The 25,215-nt window shown below is 41.2% G+C and overlaps 1 protein-coding gene across 1 annotated transcript in view; it reads right to left on the reverse strand.

Annotated features, from left to right (window-relative positions):
- Positions 1-294: 294 nt before the first annotated feature.
- The window catches only part of LOC128301452 (uncharacterized), a 71,753-nt gene continuing 46,832 nt past the window's right edge, over positions 295-25,215 (reverse strand). The window contains exons 2-7 of the mRNA XM_053037945.1: positions 24,777-25,168; positions 14,389-14,924; positions 14,155-14,299; positions 9,247-9,878; positions 8,275-8,416; positions 295-3,476 (exon numbers count right to left, since the gene is read on the reverse strand). Coding sequence (XP_052893905.1) covers positions 2,352-3,476; positions 8,275-8,416; positions 9,247-9,878; positions 14,155-14,299; positions 14,389-14,924; positions 24,777-25,168 — 2,972 coding nt within the window. The 3' untranslated portion in view covers positions 295-2,351. The remainder of the gene's footprint in view (positions 3,477-8,274; positions 8,417-9,246; positions 9,879-14,154; positions 14,300-14,388; positions 14,925-24,776; positions 25,169-25,215) is intronic.

Consider the following 25,215-nt stretch of genomic DNA (forward strand, 5'->3'; position numbering starts at 1 on the left):
ATTTCGATTTTAACAGATGGTCTATTGAAAATCATATCCTAGCTCCTCATTTTGAGCCATTTCTAAATGAATGACTATGTTTTTGCCTTTTGAACGGATATTTTACACTTGTGATGAAAAGGATATTTTGATGGAATAGTGTATTTGTAACCTAATTTCGATAAATCATTTATTTTTTTATGCTTTCTTTCCGTCATAATATTATTAAATACTGAAATTGGTATTTTATTTTGTATAACCCGTTATATTTTATTTACATGCAACACTATGCCAATGTCATACACCACTTGCTTTTATAAATCATATCTTCCATTATTTGTGAAAAACTAAAGAAATGAAACACACACACGAATAATTATTTTACATCGATCTTCAAATATGAATATGTACGCAAATACGCTTTATTTGGTTATCGTTCGTTAGAATGCGGCGATAGTAGTGCATCGGTTAGTGATTGATTGCAAAAATACAGGAAATCTGTTTGCCGTGTGGGAATCTCCCAGGCCCAGAGAGGACAAATATACTTACACTAGCACAATCTCAATGATACTCTGGCTATTATTGGTGAAACCATCGAAAGGAGACGGGAAGGGCTATAGGATAGCTTCTCTCCAAAGTATATGTACAGTGTCGTTACGTTTTCTGTGCGCCTTTCTTTTCCTTTTCCTTTTCCTTCGACTTTACAACGATACAACTAACCTTATTGCACGATTGTTGATGGCTAGCATTGGTTGATTGCAGAGTAAGTTGGTTGGTGAGTTAGCTGTTCGTGCGAGATTGCCCTGTGGGCTGGGGGTTTTCTATGAGCTCTAGCAAGCCTGTTAGGTATGTTTGCGTTAATCGGTATATGTTGGCCACAGGAACTGTCATTTTTTTGCTTCTATTGCTATATGAGACCACTCAAATACACCAACATTGTATAATGGTGTCTTAACTCCGGTTTCCGCATAGTTTTGTTCTCAACTTTTGTTCCCTTGATCAAGTCTTGTTACGATCACCTCCCTCCTAGCAAGTTTCACCTGCTTAAGAAAGTATGTCTAAGAGTTCTCTTTCGTTTAACACCATTTTCGTTCTCCCTGTGCTTCTCTCTGTTTACGTTGATTGTGTGTTTTTGCGTATGTGTGTGTTGTGGTTGAGTCGAAGTAAGTAAAGATCCGGCCTGGCCAGCGCTCGTTTCGCTGACCTACTGCTGACTCCTTCCCTTCGGTTCTCTTCCCTCAATTGTACTGATACAGTGCTTTGGCTTCCAGCTAGCAGTTTCGCTGTCTGTGGGCAACAGTGCCATTGAAACCGAAACTCGTAAAACACGCTGAAACCGATAAATTCGTTGCGCAACATCTATTCGGTGTGTGCATGAGTACGAATAACCCGCAAGGCAGGGAGAAAAATCTCTTAGCCACCGCTTGCCATTGCTGTCAGTGTCGTGCACACACAAAATAGGCATTGATGATGTTGATGATTAGGAAGTGACGACTCAAAGGCATGATTGGTGATGATGGTGGTCTACTAGAGTACATATATCCTCATATTTGTTTGCTATTTAGCAGCTTAAGATTAAGGATTTTTTTCTTGGCAAAAATTTATGTTTAAACCATAACAAAAACTAAGAAATTGGGGTAGTACAGAATGGAAATTGCTAAATATACTATTAGTTTTGACAAAGTGAAATGGTTTCGAACTCACAACTGGGATTTCAATGCAGATTTAGCATTGAATATGCGAACTGACTTCTGGGAGTCTATATTCTTAAGTATTTAAAGGGATATAGTAAATGGATATTCTTTTTTTAATAAATTTATTTTTCAACCATTCAAGTGAGAAAACACCAAGTCAAGAAAAGGAGTATATTGGTTCACAAACACTGAAACACACTTAGGCATAGAACGAGATCTCGGTGAAACACATCGGACAACATCGAGGACAATCAAAAGGCATTGAAGAAAGGACATTTAAACATGAGTATTAGTTCCGCATTAGATATACTTAACACTACCAAGTTGCAACCACGTGCACCCTGCTTACGGGGCCCGATGGTCGTATGATTTTCTTATCTAAATTGCTTCGACGGATGTGTCACAGCTTTCCGTGCGCGTCTGTACAACACTGACCAACGTCAGTGGGCATTGAAAAGACGAAATTGACACAAACAGCCCTTGAAAGTCGATGAGCTTTTGTGGATCGAAGGTCGCCATCCCTTTGGTCACGGGCGGGAAGCACCTATCGATCCGAGTAGGAAGGAACAATCTCCGGGGATGGAGACGCCTAGCTGCTTATAATATAACAATGGCTGCGTACCGCACCATGCAACTTAATCGGTCCTATCAGTCCTATCCTAGTTGGGGATGGAAGTTTTATACAATTGGCCAGGAAACGGGTCCTAGCTCGGTGAACAACAATACATATTTATCACTATCAGCTGCAAAGAGCGGGGACGTATCAACGCATGTTCCGCACACCGGTGGAGACGCCTGGTCATCCACGGTGTCCGTTAGGCTGCGTTCCGTACCGTATCCCGGATTGTCGGGCAAAATAGCAAAATCAACGTAACCCTGTTTCGAATCCAAAGGCATTGTATCAACAGTACCGAGACAATCGATAAGTTCGCGTAGCAAGGCATCGTTTTTTGCACGATCGCCATCAGCCTTACCGGTCGAACTCCGGCAATCGACCGTCTGTATGGCTGGCTGGGGCGATAAAAGCTTCAGTCGGTCATTTGTAAGCGTGTCCTTTACCTCCAATATACAATTCCCTGTCAGGCCCTCGTTTACTATTGATGAGCCTCGGCTGGCCTTGGTTGAGGTGTGAAGTTTTACGGCTAGAATATCGGAAAAGTTCCACCAACCACCATGGGCGAAAATCTTCCCCAGAACACGTTTTCCGATTCCTGCCGCTGAAATTCGTTTCTTGCGTTGACCTATCAATCGAATCGTTCCTTTCAGTCGTGCCCAGCTCGTACTCGGGAACGACTTTTTGACGAGCACAACACGTCGCTGTTCCTCGTCGACCACTTCCGGAGGGTTTTCGTGCTGTGGTGTTGCCGGAGGCGTATTGAGAAAACATTCCGCAAAAGGTGACCATACCGGTACCAACGTTGTCGCACTGTCGGTAACGAACTCATCGGGCGGTGTAGTGGACGAGTGTCGATCCATTCCCGATGTGGAGCATGTATCGTTGCCCGTGGAAACTACCGTTGGACAAAACACATCGTTGGACCGGGGCGTAGAAGGATCCGGGTGGAGCATGTCGTGAGCCGGAATGTTATGGACGCATTCTTTGACCAGCATTGAGATGGCATCGCTGGTGGACGTTTCGTCTGCATCGTCGCTGTCTGGAATAATAATCGGTTTCATTTCCGATCGCCACTTGGTGTGTTCGTGCGGCTGTAAGGTAGGCTGGCCGGATACAGCACCGCTCAAGTGCCAACGATGTGACCGTTCCGCACTAGCGGACATTGATTTGTATGCGGTTGAGTTTGTCTGAAAGGATGTAAAAAGTGATGAAAGAGAGGAAAATACGAGAACATCCAATGAATGCGCGTAGAAAAAGAATTTGCTTCAATCACGGTGGGAAAGTCCAGCAAGAATAGAAAATGGTTGTGTTTGTTTCTTTTTTTAAATATTTGCCATTTTGAGTACGATGAAAACTTTGCTATTCAAATACAATCGTACAAAATCTATTGGTTTTGGAAAGACTTGAAAGAAAAATATTGTTAAGGAATGTTTCAGTTGGCGAAAACTACGTCGTATAAGTAGTAAATAAAAATAATGTAAAAGTTTTAATGGTTAGTTAGTAAAAATAAGAAAAAAACAACTTTAGTTCTTGTTTTCTATTTACAGCTTTTGACCAAGTTCTAACAGTTTTGATGAAATTATCATACCTAAAGATTACCCGCTTATAACGGCCACACAAACACAGGTGGTTTGTTTGAAGAAGTTTTCATAATGGCTTGACATAAAATAACATCATTTACGTGCGGCACGAAATTTACAACGACCACAAAAACGAGATTTTGTTTTGCTGATTGTAATCAGTTTGTTCCCGTTGCAAATCTGGCCACAGCGAATTTATTTCCTATCCGTAACTAATCTTCAATACTACGTAACTTTCTTCCAGATTGCTGCATATTGGGACAGAGAAATGCGGGGCTTTAAGGTGCTTTGCTTTATTTGTCCCATAATTTACTATTTGCCCAATGAAAGAAGAAAAATCTTTCCAATTTACTTCCGAGTGTAGGCGTGTTAGATTTTCCGTTTTTCTCTCGAAACTTCCTCATTGCAGCTAAAGCAAACTGGCTGCAAACACTTGGCTAACATTTGTGGCTGTGTGGCCCGTGTTGTTGGCCATAAATTTTCCGCAAAACTTTTCCATCTCTAGCGAACGAACCACGCATCCTGCAGGGCCCGGAAGCTGCACATCTTTGCATAACAAATTGTACTGACACTTTTCACCTTTTTCGTTCATAACGGACAAAACGGAAACAAATAAAATCCTTAAGTACAAGAATTACATTAAAAGCAGTGCAACTGTGGCAAAAAGTTTAAAGTTCCTTCTTTTTTGTCCACCTCGCGCGACAGTGAAGCATTTATGGGGCACATGAATATTTATGCGCGTAGCAAAGTAACGGATGCAACCGTACGTGGCCTGGTGTGGTAGAACCGTGGTCTAATGGGGCCATATGAAACGGGCAGTGAATGTACAGCCGTGCAGTAAAATCACCCTGCACAGTAAAACCGTTGCACGCAAGGTCAAAGCATTTCAATGCGGTCGATCCTACTACGTCAAAGGACGGTTAAGAGCATTCATTGTTTCGGTTGGCTTTTTGCATGTGCTGTCTACCATCTTGCCATCCTGCTGGAAAGTTAGTATAGTGACCGATAAGTGTACTCCGTTTTTAACTATCCTTACGAGGGCACTTATCGAGAAGGTGGCACGTGTAAAGTGATGGTGTAGAACGATGTTAGAACCAGTTGAATCCCCAATGGATCGAACCAGTGAAGTGTCGTGTCAACAGTCGATCTGCATCGAGTGCACAAATGTTTTGCTATTGACGGGTGCTTCCGGTCTGCCGATGACGCTCGAGTGTGGCAAGGTTGATGAGTGCAATGTGCAATGCAATGTTCACTCTAATTATCATCGTCCTTGTTGCAAGACAGTGCGCAGACACTCAAAAATGGTTCCTTTTGCAGGAACCATAACAGCGCCTATACGGAGTATTGGTGATTGTTTACGAAAGTATGGAAGGATGTTCAAGTTACTGATCTTAATAATATTAGCTAAGCTAAATTAAACATACAATTCATGTTATGATTAGTTGAGCGCACGCATACTATAGGTGGGAGAGTTTTGCAATATTAAATAGAATCGAGTTTGGAACCGTTTTTTAGTGGTGTAGAATTCATTAAATGAATTATTTAGTATTAATATTAATATCTATACTATTTATACAACCTGCACGCCTTGCTAGAACATGAGGATAGCATAAAAAAACTGTACAGTCTGGTGTCCTTGTAATAACATGGCTAGCTCACCGTAGCATAACCAGTGTTGTTATGTGAAAGTCGAAAGTTAGTTCGTAGTACAACTTCAATACGTACGCAGCCTATAATGTGTCTGAGTATTTTCCATTCGAACGCGCCTAAATAGCATTAATCAACTTTCGTTGAGAGATAAAATATTTCAGTTGCATTTTTCGTTTCCATTTTTTATTTGTAGGACTGCTGCTGCCTCCACTGTAATGCTGGATTTAATTGAAGTTAATTATGAATTTTCTAGTTAATTCCCGACCAGAGGAAGGCCAGATTACAGTAGCTCATAATAGATAACCTCTAGATGATCCTACAGTGCACATCAACACAACTCTTTTCGTAAACCTTTCACTTATATGATACTTATATGATTATATGATATATGATTTTACTTATATCTGATATTTGATGTTTATTAAGTGCATTGTCCACCAGGATACGGCTTAACTAGACATAATTTTAACAGGACAGGGTCCTTTGAATACCAGACGGAATATTTGAACCTGACTTGTCGCGTTTATTATTCTTGAATTTTATTCGTTCTGTGCGACCAACTACGTGTTAAATGTACATTTATACCCAAGCTTCAAAGGGGCCATATGAGGCTCATTGAATAAATAAAATTAACAAATTAACAAATTAACATTATTAATTTTTAAGTCACCAATAATATTGGCTCATTTGAACCATATTGCATGTTTCTACAGTCTCTATAGATAATCTATCGGTTTCGCGTTGCAGTCCTTGTAGGGTTTAGTCTAATTTTTTTTTTAATATATCGGGGGCATCAATGGTGCCACATAGCACATCTGCTACAAATAATGCTTGAACATTTTTACGCCTGTTCGTTAGAGTTTCTAATCCTAGTAGCAAATGTTGAGCCCGGTAGGGAGGTTAGTTGTTACGGTCTTGCCACGGTAAGCCTCGAATAGCATAGCGAGTAAATCTTTTTTGGATCGATTCGATCTTTTATTTCCATAGCCCGGAATGTGGGCATGTAATGGTAGACCCATATTCCAAAATAGGCCTGACTAGGGCACAATACAGGATACATATTTATACAAGTACGATCGTCAAAGTCTCTCGTTATCTTAAAAATCAATCCCAGTGTAGTATTAGCAGTTAATTAGCTTAAAAAATTAAGTTCAGTGTCTTATATGATGCCTAGGTCCCGTATTTAATCTTTCCGTACTAGTAATTGTCCGTTTAGAAAATAGTCTTAGAAAATAGTCTTGGAGCACGCATAAGTGAAAAAGAAGTTTGTATAATTTTGCACTAGCGGCGAAAGTGGTTCTAATTTGTGATAATGTATTAAGTGATGTTACTCGTTTGGCTTTCCCTTTGCTACTGTTTATTCAATTGTCCCTTAAGTTCATTTTACATTTCATGCGTTCATGCAACTTAATTCTACCATAGTTCATATGCCTAACATGTTGCGTCCTGTTTACATAGCTCCTAGAGTTGTCAAGTGCGAACAGATATAAACAAAACAAGTACTTGACATATTTACAATTTAGCTAAACCCTAGAAATCCAACAATGTTCTTCTAACAGCGGTTCTTAATATTGTCTGTTGAATAAAAAATTCATCATTTAAGAATTGATTTTTGATTGTCATGATAAATGGTTAAAGGTTCAAAGGCTAATAATAAATATAACAACTATCTAATGTAGTTACGCAGCTGTTATTAATGTAAATTTGAGCTTTCTGCTTATTGACCATTTTAAGAAACTGTTTTTTTTTCGATTTAAATGGGGAATTCTTTTGTTATAAATATAATAAGTAAATGTATCAATAAATGGATTTCGACAATATGCAATCAGCATTACAGTTGTTGAACCAGGCATGAAAAAATGTCCCCTTTTTCATTTATCCTGATGATAAATACAATATACATCTATTTGTTCGATTGATACAGCTGGTTGGATTGGAAACGATATTAGGAATGCTTACTGCATACTGTCCGGGTACTCATTAGTGGTACATGAAAATTTACTGATCCATCCTGCTTCTACGAACTGCTTAATGAACAATCGAAATTCAAATTACTGCTGTTTCGGTAAATGTAATCAAATTGTTCTAATACGTGGTTTAAACTATTCCGTGGAAAGAAACCGTAAATAAGCAGATACCAATCTGTTACATGTTCACACTCGAGGCAAATAACTCGTTTCTGTGAACAAAATGGGATTTATCATGCCAACATGGTTGCATCATATAACACGTGCTCCCACTCTATTACGGGCTGGAAAATGTCTACTGCATGTGGCTACATGCGACGGCCTACTGCGTTCCAGTGCATCATTCACTACGTAGAGTGGATAGCAACAAAGGCAGTCGCAGGGTACTGTTACATTCAAGTACCGTGCAACTATCCTCACCTGTCGGGGAATAGCAGAGAAATACTTTTGTACACCCGATATTGTCCCGAGGGGACATCACTTGATCCGGTCGAGTTTGAAAGGTTCGATTCCGTCTATTGAGTACTCGCGCATACCTGCCCGAAAGCTAATGTGAACACAATTTCACCCGTACACCAACTCAGTAGTAGAATGCAACAACCTTAACGCACCCAACTTTAGGCGGTGAGGCTAGCTTCTAATTACATTCTTCGACGTACGCCATTCGATGTAAATAGAGTTTACGGGGTGTAGGGAATTACAAACTTATTCCATGCAGTACTCGACGGAACTATTTGGGAAGATTTTTGGAACCTAACCAGGGGTGTGAGCCGCCAGAGTACACTTACCGTTTGGGGATGGGCTTCCTGCTGGTCCTGTAGGTTTTGCATCGCGGGTGGAGTTGCATCCGAGCCACAGCGGTAGGCCTGTGTAAATTTCAAGCATAACTCCTGCAGATCGGGTCGTTTGGGAAGTGTTCGAAGAAGAGTACTGTCGGGTAAAGGGATGTACATTGGTACATGTGAGCATAAGCAGAGTTGTGTGAAAAGTACTAACGATCAGGTAATGCATCGATTGTCAATGCTGTGGAATGTTTAAATTTCAACTGTGGCAAGTGCTTTTAAGACTTTTTTTTTAAATTCATGAAGAACGATCAGGTTGTATTGGTAAGTGCTTTTAAGTTCACATGAACACATGTTCAATCCATTAGCAAACAAGCGCTGTGAAACATGATTTGAAACTAAATCTCACAAAAGCGGAACCGTTCAAGTTTTGTACACTTTATTAAATTGAATTTTCCACTGTCAACGGAAAAGTTCAAACATATCAAACGACGCTCGAAATTGAAACGTATCGATTCTTGGTTTTATTGTATTTCCTAGGTTTTGTCTTATGATAAATTTGTAACCCATGCGCAAAAAGTGCAACCAAGCGAAATGGTAAGCGGTTCAGACGAAAAAATTTGGTTTAAAAAAATCAATCCAATTTCTTTTAGCCATTTCTTTCGCTGCTCAACACTTTCCACCAATTCCTCGATAGAAAAACTCATTTCCCGCCCAACTTTCCAATTCAAGCGCAAAAAGGAGACTTGCGCTTCGATTGTGCAATGTTCGGCTCCTGTTTGGAAAATCGGAATGCACAGTGTTCTCGTTCTCTTTCAGCGAAAACCCGACACATGACAATCTTTCTTCATTAGCCAGTCCCAATCGTCTGTTTCAAATCCGTTCCGGAATTTCACGGGTTTCCCGTCGTTTCCGTTGCGTGATAAGAAGGCGGTGCTGAAGGGTGGTGCTGAAATGAGCAGCGGGATGATTACTTACCGGGTCGTCGCATTGTTTCGTTTCCCACCCGTTGGCGCCACACCTGTCGCACTGTCGATGCGGCATTGCATCGCGACGATCGGAAAGATGCGTCTGAGCAGTGCATCCCTCGGGCAAATGGCACGGGGAAAATCGTACGGCAATTGCGTAAGTGCAACGGCGTCGATGCCGGCCCATTCGTTGGGGTCGTTCATTTCCGCCATCGTCCAGAACAGTGACTTCCACTTGGCGTAGCAAAGCATCAACCGACCGTACGTTTCCACATCGTTTGATCGATAAATGGTCAGCCCGGTAGGGGTGATTGGTGTTGCACTGCACGGTGTTGCTGCTGTCGTGCCAAGAAAGGCTTCGAAGACCGGACCGAGCAGGTTGATGGAGGCTGGGTAGGGTTTCACGCGCAGCAGCGTCAGCTCGATGAATTCGGCCCGGTTGCGAAATATCAATCGTAAGCTCTCGATGATGGAATGCACTTCCTGCTGGAGGCAGTGGTTCGGGATGGGGAACCGGGAATCTGGGTGGGATATCATGTCCGACGGTGTCGGAAAGGCGCGAGCCCAAAGCTGACTCTTCCGTTCGATCAGCTCCGCCAGCAGCGGTACGTTGATGTAATTGCTTCTGATTTCCATCGAGTGCTGCTTTTTATTAATTTTCCCAATGATATGTGCGTGTGGGTGAGATTGCGGCTGGACAGGGGATTTGGAGGTCCCGGAAAGGCGAGTATGCGGGTGCGAACAGGCCGGAATCGCACATCCAGATTTTACACATCCGGCATTGGAAGGCGTCAGGGTCGAGCATTTCCGAGAACCGGATGAACAACATCATCATGGAAAGGTACGAATGATAGTTGATTGGTGCCACATGCCGAAGAATAATCAACCCAGAATGGAGAGGGGGAATGGAGGTTTTGAAGAAATAGAAGCAGAAAGAAACGTCCAAACGAAGCAATTAATTGAAACATCAAAAACATGAGCTAAACGATCAGATGGTTATTGGCAATTCTGTTTTTTTTTCTTGCCTCCTATTTTGTGCTGGTCGTTGTTTATTTACTTTTTCGACCGCACTGCCAGATAGGTATGGAATCATCCAATTAAAAAAAAAGGAATCTAAAAGAATTTGTAACCATAAAAAAACGATCAGAAAAAAGTGACGGAATAGTTGGAAATCGTTTTGTGGTTGATCGAAGAATCGTATTTCTAAACCTCCACTGGAAGGAACTTTTTTTTTCCTCTACTAAAATACCCGAAGCTGCAATGATTTTAATGATCCGTGACGGAATTTGTGGAAATGTGTGTGATCCTTCGGTCACCGGTAACCGATAATAATGTTCTGCGGTGGATGGCACGTTTTGGAATGTGTGTCCATCCTGCTTGCAAGGTATGTTTGCTTGGGTCAGCAAAGTTGTCCTGCAACGATTTGAGTTAATGTAAACTTCGCTAATTGATTTTCCACCCATCGCACGGTCCAGTTCCTACTACGATCAGTTTAATCTGGGTTGTGAAAAAGGATATTTTGCAAGAGTTGGGATGTAGTTTGAAAGAACCAGACGTGGAAGAGAGACAGTACTATGTACAATTAAGGTTTTGCAGACTTTTTACGGGTTAATGCAAGCGCTAGCAATATTAAATATTTGCTTACGGGAATTAATGTATAAAACACAATTTTTAAACCTTTCAAGGCTTATAAGGTCTACCAATGAATGTTCGTAATTCTTCAAAAGCAATGACATGACAAGGTGGTTTAATTAAATTTCTTTGTAGCTGCGAGCAAAGAAATCATTAAAATGCCACTCAAACCACTCGAAAGAAACTGCTTTAAATTGGCAAATCAATCACGCATGAAAATTGTACAAATTATCGATGGACATAATTGCGCACAAAACCGCACGTGGCACACGAGTCATCAGAATTTCAATAAACTAATTACTTACGTATAGCTAGCGTCGTAATCGCAACCAGTGTCGCAACAGAGTTGATTGTAGAATATGGGATATGGGTGTGGTCGTGTCCACACCTGGTTTGATTGATGAAGTACACTCGACACTCAACTAGTTGATTGAAGCGGATTTGCATGTTTCGGTTCGGGAAGGGAAACGAAAGGAGGTACCAACTGTGTGTTTGGGGACAATAAATCGTCCAATTCGGTAGACACTCGTTCGCCAGACGCTAAACGCCTTGTATCGTTTGCGACCAATGCGCACAGAGAATCCATTTGGCGAGGTATATTATTTGACGATCCATTGGGTGACAGTTGAAAACGATTCTAGAAACACTCATCTATGTGCCCGGACAGTGATTGTATTCTAAACACATTGCAATCAATGGAATTGTATCGTTCTGGCAGGCTGGCTAAACGATACTCTGCCGGACACGTGTCGTCCGGAAATTAGTTCCGTTTGCACAAATACACCCTGGCCACCATCCCCCCTTCGGCGAACGCGGTGCGAGATGCATGATCCAATGTTATGGCGGTTACATTCATTAGGCAGAAGATTAGCCTAATGGCATCAATCAGCAATCAACCGAGAAATGGGTTCGTTTTCGCATGGTACACAACCAAATGTTAACACTGCAAAATCATCAACCTCAGTTATTTCATCGATAAAACTAGTGCATGATAATTGCTGACCCGTCGGTCGGTGCACGAGTCGGTGGTTTCGTTTGGGTCGATTTCGTCCCCATGCATTGGATCATCACGCTGTACATACTTGGAAACGGTACTTGACAAAAATAATTAATAAAATACTTAATTGCAATATATTACAAACATCAGCGAACCGTGCAGCTGATTGAAATTAATTTGGCCTCACGCTAGCCGCAGGTCGGAATATTCAAAAGGAAGAAGAGTGTTTATGTCAATGGCTATCATCCCAACGGGTCAGATTGACGTTCGTATTCGAATGGAAAATCGTTGTTTAATGAAATAGTAAACCAACGAAACCATTCCGGAATAGTCGCTTTATCGGTCATGCGGGTTGATTACGTTGGTATACATTTTTAATGAAGAGCTTTCGGCTAATGGACGACTAGTTCGTTTGGGGATGGTAGCTATATTTGTAGCCGTAAAAGACTTTGAACTTGTGTTAGTTATAACGGGCGACAAAACCAACACGGCAACCAAAATCAGCAGAAGGTATCCACTCATCTCATAAAACCCGATCTTTCCATTAGTGAACACAGGTAGATGAAATTTTATTCAATAAATATCCATTCGATTTCTGGCGGCTAAGAATAATCCCGTTTGATGCATGACTGATGGAGAAATAATTTCCGTTTAAAGGACAACGAAAAACAAATCCGTTTTGGACAAAAAAAGGCTTAGTTGCAGTGTGGGGAACGACTGCGAATGAATGCAGATTGAATGTGACGTATTAGCGAATTGTCACGCGGTATTAAATTGGCTAAGCCCTGCAGCGGTGGTGGAATAGAATCAAAAGTTAATTAAAACGAAACTACATTGTCGCGGACAAACAAACAATAATGCTCGAGCATGGCCATATAGCGCAGTATAGATCATTCCGTTCGTTACTTGTTTGTACAGTAACATCAAAGAGCGGTCAGGTGCTGTAATAAAATTGAATTGTATTTTAATTTGATAGGGTTATTCTTTTGTGTATAATGTTGATATGCATTGAGAAAATATATGTTGTATAACACTTTGGAAATAAAGAAAGCGTCGCGAGAGATGTAATAAACCATTCGGATTGTAATATTATTCAAAGATGTAACTGCTTAACGACACACCAATGATGGAAACTCTATTTTACACTCATATTCATATATCTTTTTGTGATGTACTGGCTAGTTTAGTGTCTATTTGGCAGTGATAGAGCTAGTCGAAGGTTGATAGAATAGAGTTGTAAGCACCAGCATCACTTCCAGCCGGTCTACTCTTTTACCGTACATTGAACACATTGTTTGGGACGAAATTTAGTTTCGTTAACATTTCCATTTCCTTTTTTTTGGCAACAGTGGCAGAAACAACCGGACCGGGAACAGGAGTACCAGTACCACAGGGAGGAGATTATTTATGGTTTCGCAGATCGTTCGTTTACCGTTTACTTGATGCATGTGCTACGCTACCCGCGTTGTGTGTGTGTTTTGCATTTGGTAACAGATAAAATGCATTGCGATATGTATAAGTTCAGAAAAATAAAAACATCTTTCACGAGAAAACTGCAAACACGTCAAGCGATAAATATAGCACCGAACACGTTTTGTGTGCGCATAAATTACAAGCAACAATCGCCTATATATTAGCTTATACTGATAGTGGTTGATACGGGTGTACTGATAGTCGTAGTGAACTGTAATACAATTCCAACAAGGGAGGTTTACTACTAAGTTTCCACACTGCACCACCATATCGACCAGATAGGTAGATGACGTATCAAGCTTTTTGAAGTTGCCATGTTTTATGCTGATGGAAAACTATCCAATTTCACACTGCGCGATACATCGAACAGATCATCTCCTAACTGCCCATGATGGAAGGGACCTCGCAATCTGGAGTGCTCTAGCGCCTCGAATGGGCTGTCAGCAAAGGAAGCGAGTAAACACACGCGTTGCGAAGATTCACCGATCAAATGTGACAGATCGTGTTCACAGAGTTGCTACGGCTTATCGCCTCGTACTCAGTACGTACGGTCAGGTGATTGTTCCCAGCTGTATCCGTTCCCGACCGGGAATCTAAAGTGACAGGTACGCTACGATTGGCGCGTTTGTGCGTTACAAAAGTGAACGTCTGGGGCCTGGGTTCTCGCTCATCACCATGAGCAGATGTCATTCCGCGAACCAAACTGATTGGGGGATTAACTTATCGATTGATGATGTCATCGGGTTTTGCCAGTGTCCATCGCTGGAATGGTGGAAACACAATCAACAACATCACACATACGCGCAACACACTCACCAGACGCCGTTGACGGATGGAGTTGTTGTCGCGTCGCTTCGGGACCGATTCGTCCACTGACGGGCCGCCAACAGTTCGGCGATAATGTCGGAGGTACTGGGCAATGCAGTGCTCCAGACTGAACAGATCGGTAACCAGCAGGTAGCTGCAACGAACGGAACAAGGTGTACAGAAGTTGATTGATCTGACAGAGGCTGTGCCGTGAGTGCTGCAGAGCGCATCCCGGGAACATACCGCGTTTCGGCGACTCGCTGACCGGATGGTACGGGTGGAAGTAATCTCAGGAAGGACAGATCGGAAGCGTGCTGAACCGTTGGACAGCGCCCGGGGAGCAGCTGGATGGCGTGTGTATCGATGGTAGCTTTTTCTGCCCGTCCGCTTACCAGTGACTTCCAGCGTTTGAAGCAAAGCAGCATCCGGACGTAACCAGGTATGGTGTCGTAGTCGCTGTGGTACGTAGCGCTGGTAAGAATGTGCTCAAACACAGGGTACAGCAGCAGTGTGTGTGTTGCCCGGTCCGGTACGATCCGAAGCAGGGTCAGCGTCATTAGCTCCATGCTACCGTCGAAGATTACGAACATACTGCCAACGATTCGGTTACATTCCCTCAACAGTGCTCCAGGTCGGATGGGCGGATGGAACCGTGCCACCGATTCGCACCGGAACCGGATGTAGTCCGCCAGTATATCGATCACTGTCAGCTGGTAGCGACGGGTTTGTCGCGCTTTTTCACGATTGCAGCAAACGACAGAAAGATGGCCGCCGGGTCGCTGATGGTCGGATATGCCGCCGCCGCCAGCCAGCCCCCCAAACCAAAGGTGACCGATGATCCAAGCATTCGAGCGAATTCGTCACACCGATGCATTCACACGGCATCATTGTGCAGTGAAATCGGAAGCGTCCATTTTACACCGAGAACGAGAAAAGACGATGGAGAGATAAAAAAGGGAAATAACTAAACCGTAAATGCATGTAATAATTATGATTAATGATAGTACACTTGCAGGCAGGCGTTTGCGTGCCGCTTGGCCGAACCGGTTTCCCCAGTCCTCCAAAATGCCGCAAGACGTCGGGAAGAATTTGTAAAATGATAGATAACGACTAAGCTGAGATTTCTGAATCATTTACAGTTGCATCTACACCGGAAGCTGGCAGCAAAATCCCTGTCAGGATAATTTTGTATCCATTTCTCATGCCAGCTGATATGTGTCGCTATTATTGCATTCGTCTGAAGTGGAGCGTATCCGAGTGAAAGCCGGTTGCTATCTTTGTGATAATTTATGTATCATTCCTTTTGCAACCGGAATGTGAGTAGGTTATTAATTGCATGCCGCAAGCATGTGCATGTGCGAGTGATGTGTGAGTGAAAAAAAATAATTTCATTTGCATAAGAATGTAGAGGATATCGAAGCTATCTTTTATCCACACTGCATGATAAAGACACTCGTTGCACAATAGAGAAAAGTTTTCATAAAAATAATTTATGTGTTTGGAATAGAAAAAATGAATGCCACACAAAGGAAACTCAATTTTTCTCACAAGTTATCAGTTAACTCAACCTTAAATGAGCCCACCACTGCCACCATTATGCTTGACCCAGTCACACCACCCAACAACAAGATCAATAGCCCAGCCCACATCACCATCCGCCACTGCAATCGTTGGTTATAAGTTAGTTTATAAAACAACCGAGCAAACCCCGGAAAAGGCTCATAACTGGGAGGAAATGTCCACAGCCATTCAATTTCGGCAAATAATGTCGATCATACGGCCCTCGGCAGTCATAATGGAATTAAATAAAAATAAAAATCAAAGTGATTTGTGTCAAAGTTTACAATATTCATGCCGGTTACGAAACACCATCGGACAAACCAAATCGAAAAAAAACAACATGCTTCCTCGCTGTGCGAAAATTACAAACAAAAATAATAAAACGAGAAAGCATGTTTGAGTTGTACGTTAGAGTTTTCACAATTGACACAATTATCATTATCAAACGGTACTTTTTTGGTGATGTTACCGGATAGCATTAATTAGCAGAAATCAACACAATTCTAGTGAGGCGATGCAATGCGATGCCTTTTAATTGGCATTTCGTGCCGTGAATGTAAACTTCGAGAATGCGTGAATGATAATTATGTAAATGTGGACATAGCAAGAGTGGGAGTGAGGGAGGAAAAGAACACACACACACACTCAGTTTGCTGAGATGGATTGTATTTTCTGTGATGAATGCATTCCTTGTGCCTTGTTAAATGGGGTCAGAATTACGGTGTTGGCTTGAGTCAAATGCCAAGATTAATTATTGCATAGCAATGCAGACACCGTTACAATGCAGTGAATTTGGTTATCGTAATAATTGTAATCATTTTTTTTTCGTTTCACCTAGATTTGGAGCGTTAGTTAATTTAATAACATTCACCATACTTTCAGGAAATTGAGTTCGATCTGGGCGAATGGTTTTCATTTATGCACAGTGCCGCTATACCGATTACCGGAAAAATAACTACCTCTCAACCATGTTACTAAAATGAAATCGTGCGGTTTTTGTATAGACGTCGCTACTAATTTATTCTACTTTTTAGCATTCTGGCAACGCTTTCATTTTCAAGTATCATCAACAGGGTGTCTCTTCCACCAGCTGTCATTTTGCTGGATTGTAAACAACATAGTTTCTAAGAACCCCTAGAATGACAACATTTACATCGAATAAAGTGTTTTTGCCGAGAGTTTTGCTTTATTACTTTGGTATGAACTTAATGGCTACATAAAGACATCACGTTTTAGTGGTAGTTTACGGTGATAATGCTCTGGCTGAACAAATGTGTTAGCAATGGTTCGCACGGTGGAAAAGTGGCAATTTTGTTTGCCAGGTCGAATATTCATTGAACTTCTCATACGAAGTCCTTTCCCATACGCTGTACAGTCAAGAAATGGTATCTTATGATTACCATCACTATTCACGACGATTGATGTATAGATAGCGGTCGTCTATTGGGATGGTATCCGTACATTGGCAAAAAAGATGGGAAAAAGTAGTATTTATCAACGGAAAATACTTTGATCATTCAATGTATTACCAATTTGACACAATAAAGCTTCCATTTAAACCAACCCGGATGAACTCCTTCATAACTCTATTAAAATACAAGATATTAAATAAAGCTGGTAAGACTAACGTCCCAGCCCTTCTTCCGCTAATAACAGACATGAAAAACAGACGATGTAGGGGAAAAATATTGCATTCGTCCTCTTAAATAGGGTAGTTTCTCAAGATTCAAGCAGCAGGTTGTAAGCGCTCTAAGGAAAACTATTGTATCGATCTGGGCTTCATCTCGACTAGATTCTCAATAGCATTTAATTTAATAAAGAAAGAATCTTTGGATCTAGGATCCTCATAATAAACTTAAGTTTCATGTTGCAACTTTGGAACAGGTAGTAGTCAGCAGTCTAACGTTTCAGAGACATTTCCTCACAGTGGTAAAAATATAAAATCTAATCTAGTACTATCAGAATTTACTAATAACAGTACTGGATGATGTGCGTGAAGCTGTTAATGATGTAATGCTCTACGCGGAAAACAACGATATTCCGACGAACTCCCAAAAGGACAAAATAAAAATATTTGGACTGTGCAGTAATTTGCTATGAAACTCGTTAAACTAATGGAAGATTTATCCTCCAGGTGCAAGGGATTTTCAGAGATAAGAAAAGTTTGCTTCATTTCCATAGAAAATAAATTGTATATGAATGGAATTATCTCAATTAGTTCGTTGTAAAGGGCTCCAAGATACCAAGCTACATCTCTAAGTACGTCGACAACCATCGAAGTTTACACGTATTCAATTGTTATCAGATTCGTACAACCACCAATGATACATCTTGTACTGTTGCCTTTTTGAGGCGTTTTGTCATTTACACTACTCACAAAAGAGCAAACTTCAAATTAATCCAACAATGATCGAAGATGAAATTTTTCCGAATAGTATGTGGATTTGAGTGCCTGATTTTCCATTTCCTTTTCAACTTCTCTGTAACCAATGTTTGATTAGCTTTTGAATCGTGGTAAGATGTACAAAAAAAGGAATTGTGAATAAAAAACTTAACAACATATTCATGCAATAAAAAAAATGTTATGCTTCGTGTTGTTTGGATTCGCGTATGCAACGCTGCGTGTGGAGATCAGTTTGGAAACGATTCCCAGCCCAGAATATGTAAGTGCATATGCATCATCCTGTTCACATGCATATGATCGTAACTATCGATATAACCTTCAACGTTTGCGCTCTCGTCCCATACCAAACCGAGTGCATGTTCACCTATTCGAAAGCGCTTTTTTCCTGTTGCCAAAGGCAACCCACAAAAGCCTACTTGCCTAGCCTGGCACTATGTACCTTCTGCACTAACAAGCACGAAATAATGTACAACGGCGCCCGACTGCAGGAACCGGTATGATTTATCCTTGCAGAGCCGCAAGTTGTAGAAGTTCTTACGTGATGGTTTTTGCTTCGTACTTTTGTGTTCCGGGTTCGCTATAGTTTATGCTGCTGCTCCCGGAACAAATGCCTGTACCATCTCTAATTACGGCGAACGAGAGCGGGATGGCACGAAACCATTTCCCGTTTCTCCCAAGAGAGAAAGAGAGAGAAAAGAAGAAATAACTCGCAGTGGAGAAAGCTTTAGTCGGGTCCATATTTTGCATATTCTAATTCACTCTCATCCCTTGGGGCTTTCGCGAGGTCTTAACCGGCAAAAGAGTAACCGCACAGCCCTTGTGCAAAGCACTGTGTCACGATTTTGCTAGCTGAGTTATTCATTTTCATGCCATCGCGTACAATCCGGATTTACGTTTTTGTACAACATTTGTTCAGATCGGCGTGCATCGGTCAGATAGGCAGCGGGGAAAAATGCAGTGCATTCCTTGTAGGCAGCGATTTTTGTGGGTGATCCGGCATACATATGGCGTGCAGGTCATGCCCGACCTTTGGTGCGGTAGTCAGATTGGATGTTGAATTACGACGGATATGAGCAGTGGACTGTTCTTCCTACTAATGGTCGAGATCGCTGACGCTAGTCGGGAAGATTTCGTCGCATCGCCTATGGCTACAATTCACCCACATTTTATGCATACAAGCACTCTGCACACACTATGCCAAAACATTTGCAGACACACTTGTCGCTGGCCGCTTGCTGGAACGCTTCCAAAACGGTACGGTTTCTCAGCCACTCTACAACAGGTCTGTGACTCAACCGACATGGACGATAAATTTTTAATTTCATTTCAACTTGAGATTCATTGCGAATCGTACGGTTCGTGCTGCTGATATATCGCTTACCTTAGAGCGGTGGAAAACAGGAACCGATCTTACTGACACTGTAGGCAGCGTGTCAATGGTAGTGCCACCACTATCCCAAAAACTCGATAAATGGCAAAAAGTTGTAATTCATTAGCAGATGTTCAGGGCCGGATGATTGTTAAGCACTTTGCTTTCCTGCGCCGGATTTGGAAACTAAACGGGAGGTGGATAAACGAGACATTTACGATCGATTAAATTTAGAAAATTGTGGTCAACGTCAAAGAGCCTCTCGTGAAGTGTGTGTAGAATGCGTACACGGAGCAGGATCTATGTTTACATAGCAAATGAAGATGGAACACATTTTCATCCAATTACCCTGACTGCTATACACAGTGTCGTTGCGGGTAAGCTCTCATTATTTATCAAAAACATACACGCATGGTAAAGAAAATGTTTCGTAATCTGTTTACTTAATTAGAGGTACACATCCTGGTTGGTTTCTTACAATGCTGTTTTCTTCAGACGGAACAGGGACCGCTGATGGATGCGATGGTACACATATTTTTCGACGTCAATGTACAATACCGCACGAAATAAATTATACTGAGCGTTGATAAATCAACAAATTAATTGCAGCATAATAGTTTGTCTAGCTCGGCAGATTGCCGATGCAAGGCCAAGGAAGAAACGATGCACATGTACGTCCTCCACGAGGTGCAGGTTCACCCTACACAATGTGTTCGGGTATGTTGGGGTGAAATATGCATTCCTTAGCCAAGGAACGCCTATCGGTGGAGCAAGCATTCCTCGCACCGAGCGCAAACCAAACGTCCCCTCAAGGCAATTAGATAAGGAAATGGCAATTAGAACGCAGTATGCGCTTTATACACTTTCAAGTACTTTGAACCATGCCGTGTGCATGTGTGCCCGGTACGATCACATCACCTTGGGTGAATTTATTTGCCAGCAAAACGAACCGGGTACGGTTCGACGGTACTGTTCCAGTAGTTCCCGATCACAATCCCCGTTTTCCGCTTGGGTGAGGATGTTCTTGATGGTAGAGAAAAGATGCTGCCGGTGAACGAAGAGATTCCGTTCGCTTACTGCCGTGCGTACATCGAGCTTGGGGCGTGGTAATAAATATCATAAAGGAATTTTCCAATAAATCAATCATGAAGAAATTAATTACATTTTTAGATTGAATAGATTTTTTTTAATTCACAAGAATAGTACCATGTTGTTACTTCGTGTAGAAATATGTTGTGAATATTGATTTCCACTCTACATGTACACAAATTTTTGTACCATGTTAAATTTCCCAAACAGCACGCTGATTGTATTATTACGACAATAGATTGCGCATGCATGCATTGGGATTGGTCATTCATTCATGTGCGGGTCTGTGAATTTTTAAATCCGCATTTTTTAAACAGTTGCATATAGATGAATGAGTTTTCTGTGACAAAAAAATTTCACCTCTTTACATTATGCATTCCGTCACATTGAAATTAAATAGAACAACAAGCGTTACAATTAGGAGATTGCATTTTACATGTTTAAATGAATGCAGTTGCAGCTTGCATTAGCAAAGGTTTGTTTTCGAACAGAAATTTATCATTTCTGTTCGTAAGCATAATTTTGTTTCGCGTGTTCCAATGCTACATTACAAATGCATGAGGTGATGCATCATTTTTCGAAATTGAACAGATACATGCAGTAAGCTTTCGTAAGACTGTGCCGCACATATGCGTGGGTATCGGTACAGAATGAACACAATTGGAGCACACGACAAAGGTTGGTAAATTTGGAACTGAATGCAATGTGGTACCGTACGAGGAAACAGCTTATGATGCGGTGCCATCATTTTCGTTCTCATTTGCATTCAATTTACAGACAAAGTTTACCGGTAACTGGAAAAGCAGCTCCCGTACGCGTATAGTTGTGAATGGTAAATGGAAAACGTCTATTAAACCGGACAAATACGTTCTGCCGGGTGGCCGTTCCATCGTTCTGGTGGTAGAAAAAAAAACTTCATGTGCTTTCTAACTCAAACTCTTCGAAACTGTCAACCTGTTCGAGAGACGACCTTCTCGGTATCGTTTTTCCATCCACTAAGGAGGATTTAGAGATCAATTATAACTGTATGCGGAAAAGATACCTTCGTCAACGTTGTGTGTAGCAGCATTAAACAAATAATTGGAAACAGACACGACAAATCTGGCAGCATTGCGACTGCATTTACTTCACAACAGGACCACTGCAGAAGTTTTCCATTCATTTTCATTTTCAAGGAAATCTCGCTCTTGACACTTCTGCCAACAACGGCTGTCAATTCACACGACCGTGTTCACTTCTGGCTGGATACTTGGTTGATTTCCCCTCTTCTCGCTTGCTATTACACCCGTTCGCTCATAAGCAACAGCAAAACGACGTGCAGGCAAATGCAATTTGTTTATTACTTAACACCACACCCAACGGACACCGTCAGGAGGTAGGTGAGTCTTTTCTTAATTCGCTTTTGAGTTTCCGGTGCACGATTCCTTTGCAATCCGCTCATCCTTTCCGTAATCTGGTTAATTGAAATGTTTTCATCCATTTTTCTTCGACTGCATTGTTGCGTAAGGAGTTTGTGTTTTCTTTCCGTCGGGGAAAACACTTCCAATCGCATTATTGGTGTTGCAAACGTGATACATTCGATGCGAGCAAGTGAAGCGAAAGCGTACAAGCTAGCTAGCAATAAGCATGGCATAATTTGTAAATAGTTCCGGGAAAAAGAAAATAGTTCTGCTACCTTACACTCACTCCCACATTTCCTTCCTCACGTAGGGGTCTGTTTCCTGGCTGTATACACAACTTTTGTGCATGACAACTTCACACTTTACCTTTTCTTTAATGCAAACGGCGTTGACCAATCGTGTTACCCGATGCAGCATAATGGAATTTGCCACGGACTCTAGCGTATCGTCAAGTCCTGTCCGTACATCATTAAAATTTTAAGCTCCAATTCATGACAATCAATTAAGCGTAATTGATCTCGTTTGGACCGAAGAGGTTGCTACTGTCTGCAGCTGCATGGAAGGTAAGAATACACGAGTATAGGAGAGCTCGAGTTAGCTTAGTGCATACTCTGTGTCGTGTTTTCTTCGCACCGTTGTGGCTTTGTTGTACCAATGAGTTTGCACTCTGTGCGATGCTACTTGAAAGGAGCGAGGGGATTAAATATAATCAATTTGTTCACGGTACCGAGATTTCCAAACGTCTGTACGAGAACCATCTCAGTACCGGAGTCCCATATCGAATCAAACTAATGGCAACAATTGGTGCAGATGGAGGATTGCAATCGTCAAATGACAAGTGTTTCAACACAGCTTCCTCGACAGCGTGTATTGATAGTCTACTGAAATCTTGCAAATTGCTAGAAATATACCTGCTTTGCGATAGTGGCGAAACTGTCTGAATTCTGTTTATTGTTCATTTTCATCTTGTGTTGTTGGCAAAGGTTGCGCTTTTTTGTATAAGTATTTTTATTATTCCTGGAATTTAGATTTTGCAAAACTATAATTAATAAAATTAAAAATTTTGCAGAAAAAAAAGCAATAACCTCAAGAAACTAAATGATTTTAGACAAACGAAATAAGATGGTAATGAGCAAATGATATTTATATATCAATTTTAATATTTATTTATCAATTTAAAAGTTAGGTTTCGAAAAAAGTATAAATCACTCAGATTATTATTATGTAGGTAATGCTCTGTAGTGATTCATAGAAATTTTAAAAAATGTCAATAATTTATTTCATTTTTAGTGTAAAATACAGCAACTTAATTCACAATCACATAAGCCAAATAGAAAAGCAAGCTGCAAATATGAAAGACAAAGAGCTGTTCTTGATTCGCTTCTACTTCTTTTTCTGACACCGTAACGTGCCAAGTAAAAATCTGTTGTTTGTGACTCTGTTTAATACTCATTACTCGAAGCTAGATATCCAGTTAAATCAGTCAGTCAGAGGATGTATTTTACCTTACGTCCTGTGATATGAGGTTCGCATTCAAATGAACACTTTAACAAATTGTGCATTTCCGTTTCTCTTTCAATTATCTAGGATGTAAGCGTGTTTTATGAGCTATACTTTTTTTATTCCTTTTATAGATTGAATAATAATAAATCCCTGCTCAACATGATCTTGGATGGCACGTTAATAAAAAATCCAAAATTCTTCTTGATAGACAGTTTTTTCAAATAGACCCGTTTGTCAGAAATTTTTAGACGAAAAATGTGAGAATGCACTTCGTCTATACTTATAATATCACTGTGGTTAAATAAATTGAATTTGAAAGTGGACCCAATCACCTTTTTAATTAAATAATCAAAATTCATTTCACGCTTCGACAATTTTTATAATAAGAAAATTGTTACTGTGGTACTTTATAAACTGCTTTCACTGGTTTTGTTAACATATTCACCGCAAAAGTGCATAACATTTGCAGTGTTACAATTTTTTTCCGTTTCACTTAATCAAGCTTTCAATTTTATTATTCAATAATGCTTTTATTGTTTGGTATAATGAAGTGTACTCTCAACGCGTCAAAAATAAAAAGAAAATACCTTATACCCTTATACCCTTGTTAGCCTTGTTAAATGAACGGCTGTTATTCAAATGTAACGGATGAATTATCGCTACCAGACATGCTTAACGCCATACAGAGCGTATTGGATGCATTACCGACGAGTATTTTGTTCTCATTTTAATTAACAATATAGAAAATGTATGAAGCATCAGCAACTTTTCCGCTCAGGAAAAGTGAAAAGAGCAGCCTTGTGCAAGGATTATCCAGAAAGTCACTTGTGCTTCGTATTCTCACTTGTGAGTGTGAATTTCCGTCCCGCCTCGAACCACCGGCAACGTTCCCCTTGCCCATTTACAGAGCGTGCGATGTTAAAACGATTACGCGCCAACGACGAACAACTATTTCATTTATCCTAATGGAACTGCACTCGACTCCCGTATGTGGTGTAGGTTTAACAGCAACATAAGCTTGTAGTTGAAAGTTATGAAAAAAAACACCAAACCGCATCCATTCCCCTTTTCTACCAATGCAGTGTAACGGATCTGCGAGTTAGACCAGAAAGCCAGATTCTGGGAAGGGCAACTAATTAAAACTTTCCCTGAATGTTGCTTCACGTAGAGGCATGAAAATCCATTGGAACTGAGGTTAGTTACATTCAATGCATACGTGGGATCATATTGCTACGCTTCCGAAGCGATTTGAATGGAAAAAGGTACATAATCTCTCCACCATTGCGGAGACACAACACACGCTTACCTTCGATCTGTGGTTAGTTGGCGAGCGACTCACATCGTCAATTGACTGCTTATCGTCCTCTTGAAGGTGCTTATCACATCCTGGATCATCATCATCGCCGTTCGACTCCGTCGAGGGTTCCGTTAGTCCAACCGTTCGAAGAAGTACTAAAAATCTTACCACTTGTCGCCATCCTTCGTTGCGTGCTGCCGTCGTGGTAGCGTAACGCTGGAACTCTGCTACGAGCGATCGAACGCGCTGCACCAGTGAGTGGAAGGGAAAATCCGATCCCGATTTTTTCGCCCATTCTCCAAAGTACACCTCGGAGCTCAGCCAACGTAGTCCACCCAATAGCTTTGCCAGTGGGGTGTTGTTGCCCAGGACGGCCGAGTCATTTTTTCTTCCTCTTTGTGCTGCACCCAAGAGGGCCCAATGGAATGGAAATGGAAAAACAGAAAGA

This window comes from Anopheles moucheti, chromosome 3 (genome assembly GCF_943734755.1).
Source record: "Anopheles moucheti chromosome 3, idAnoMoucSN_F20_07, whole genome shotgun sequence".
In the NCBI taxonomy this organism is placed as follows: Eukaryota; Metazoa; Arthropoda; class Insecta; order Diptera; family Culicidae; genus Anopheles; species Anopheles moucheti.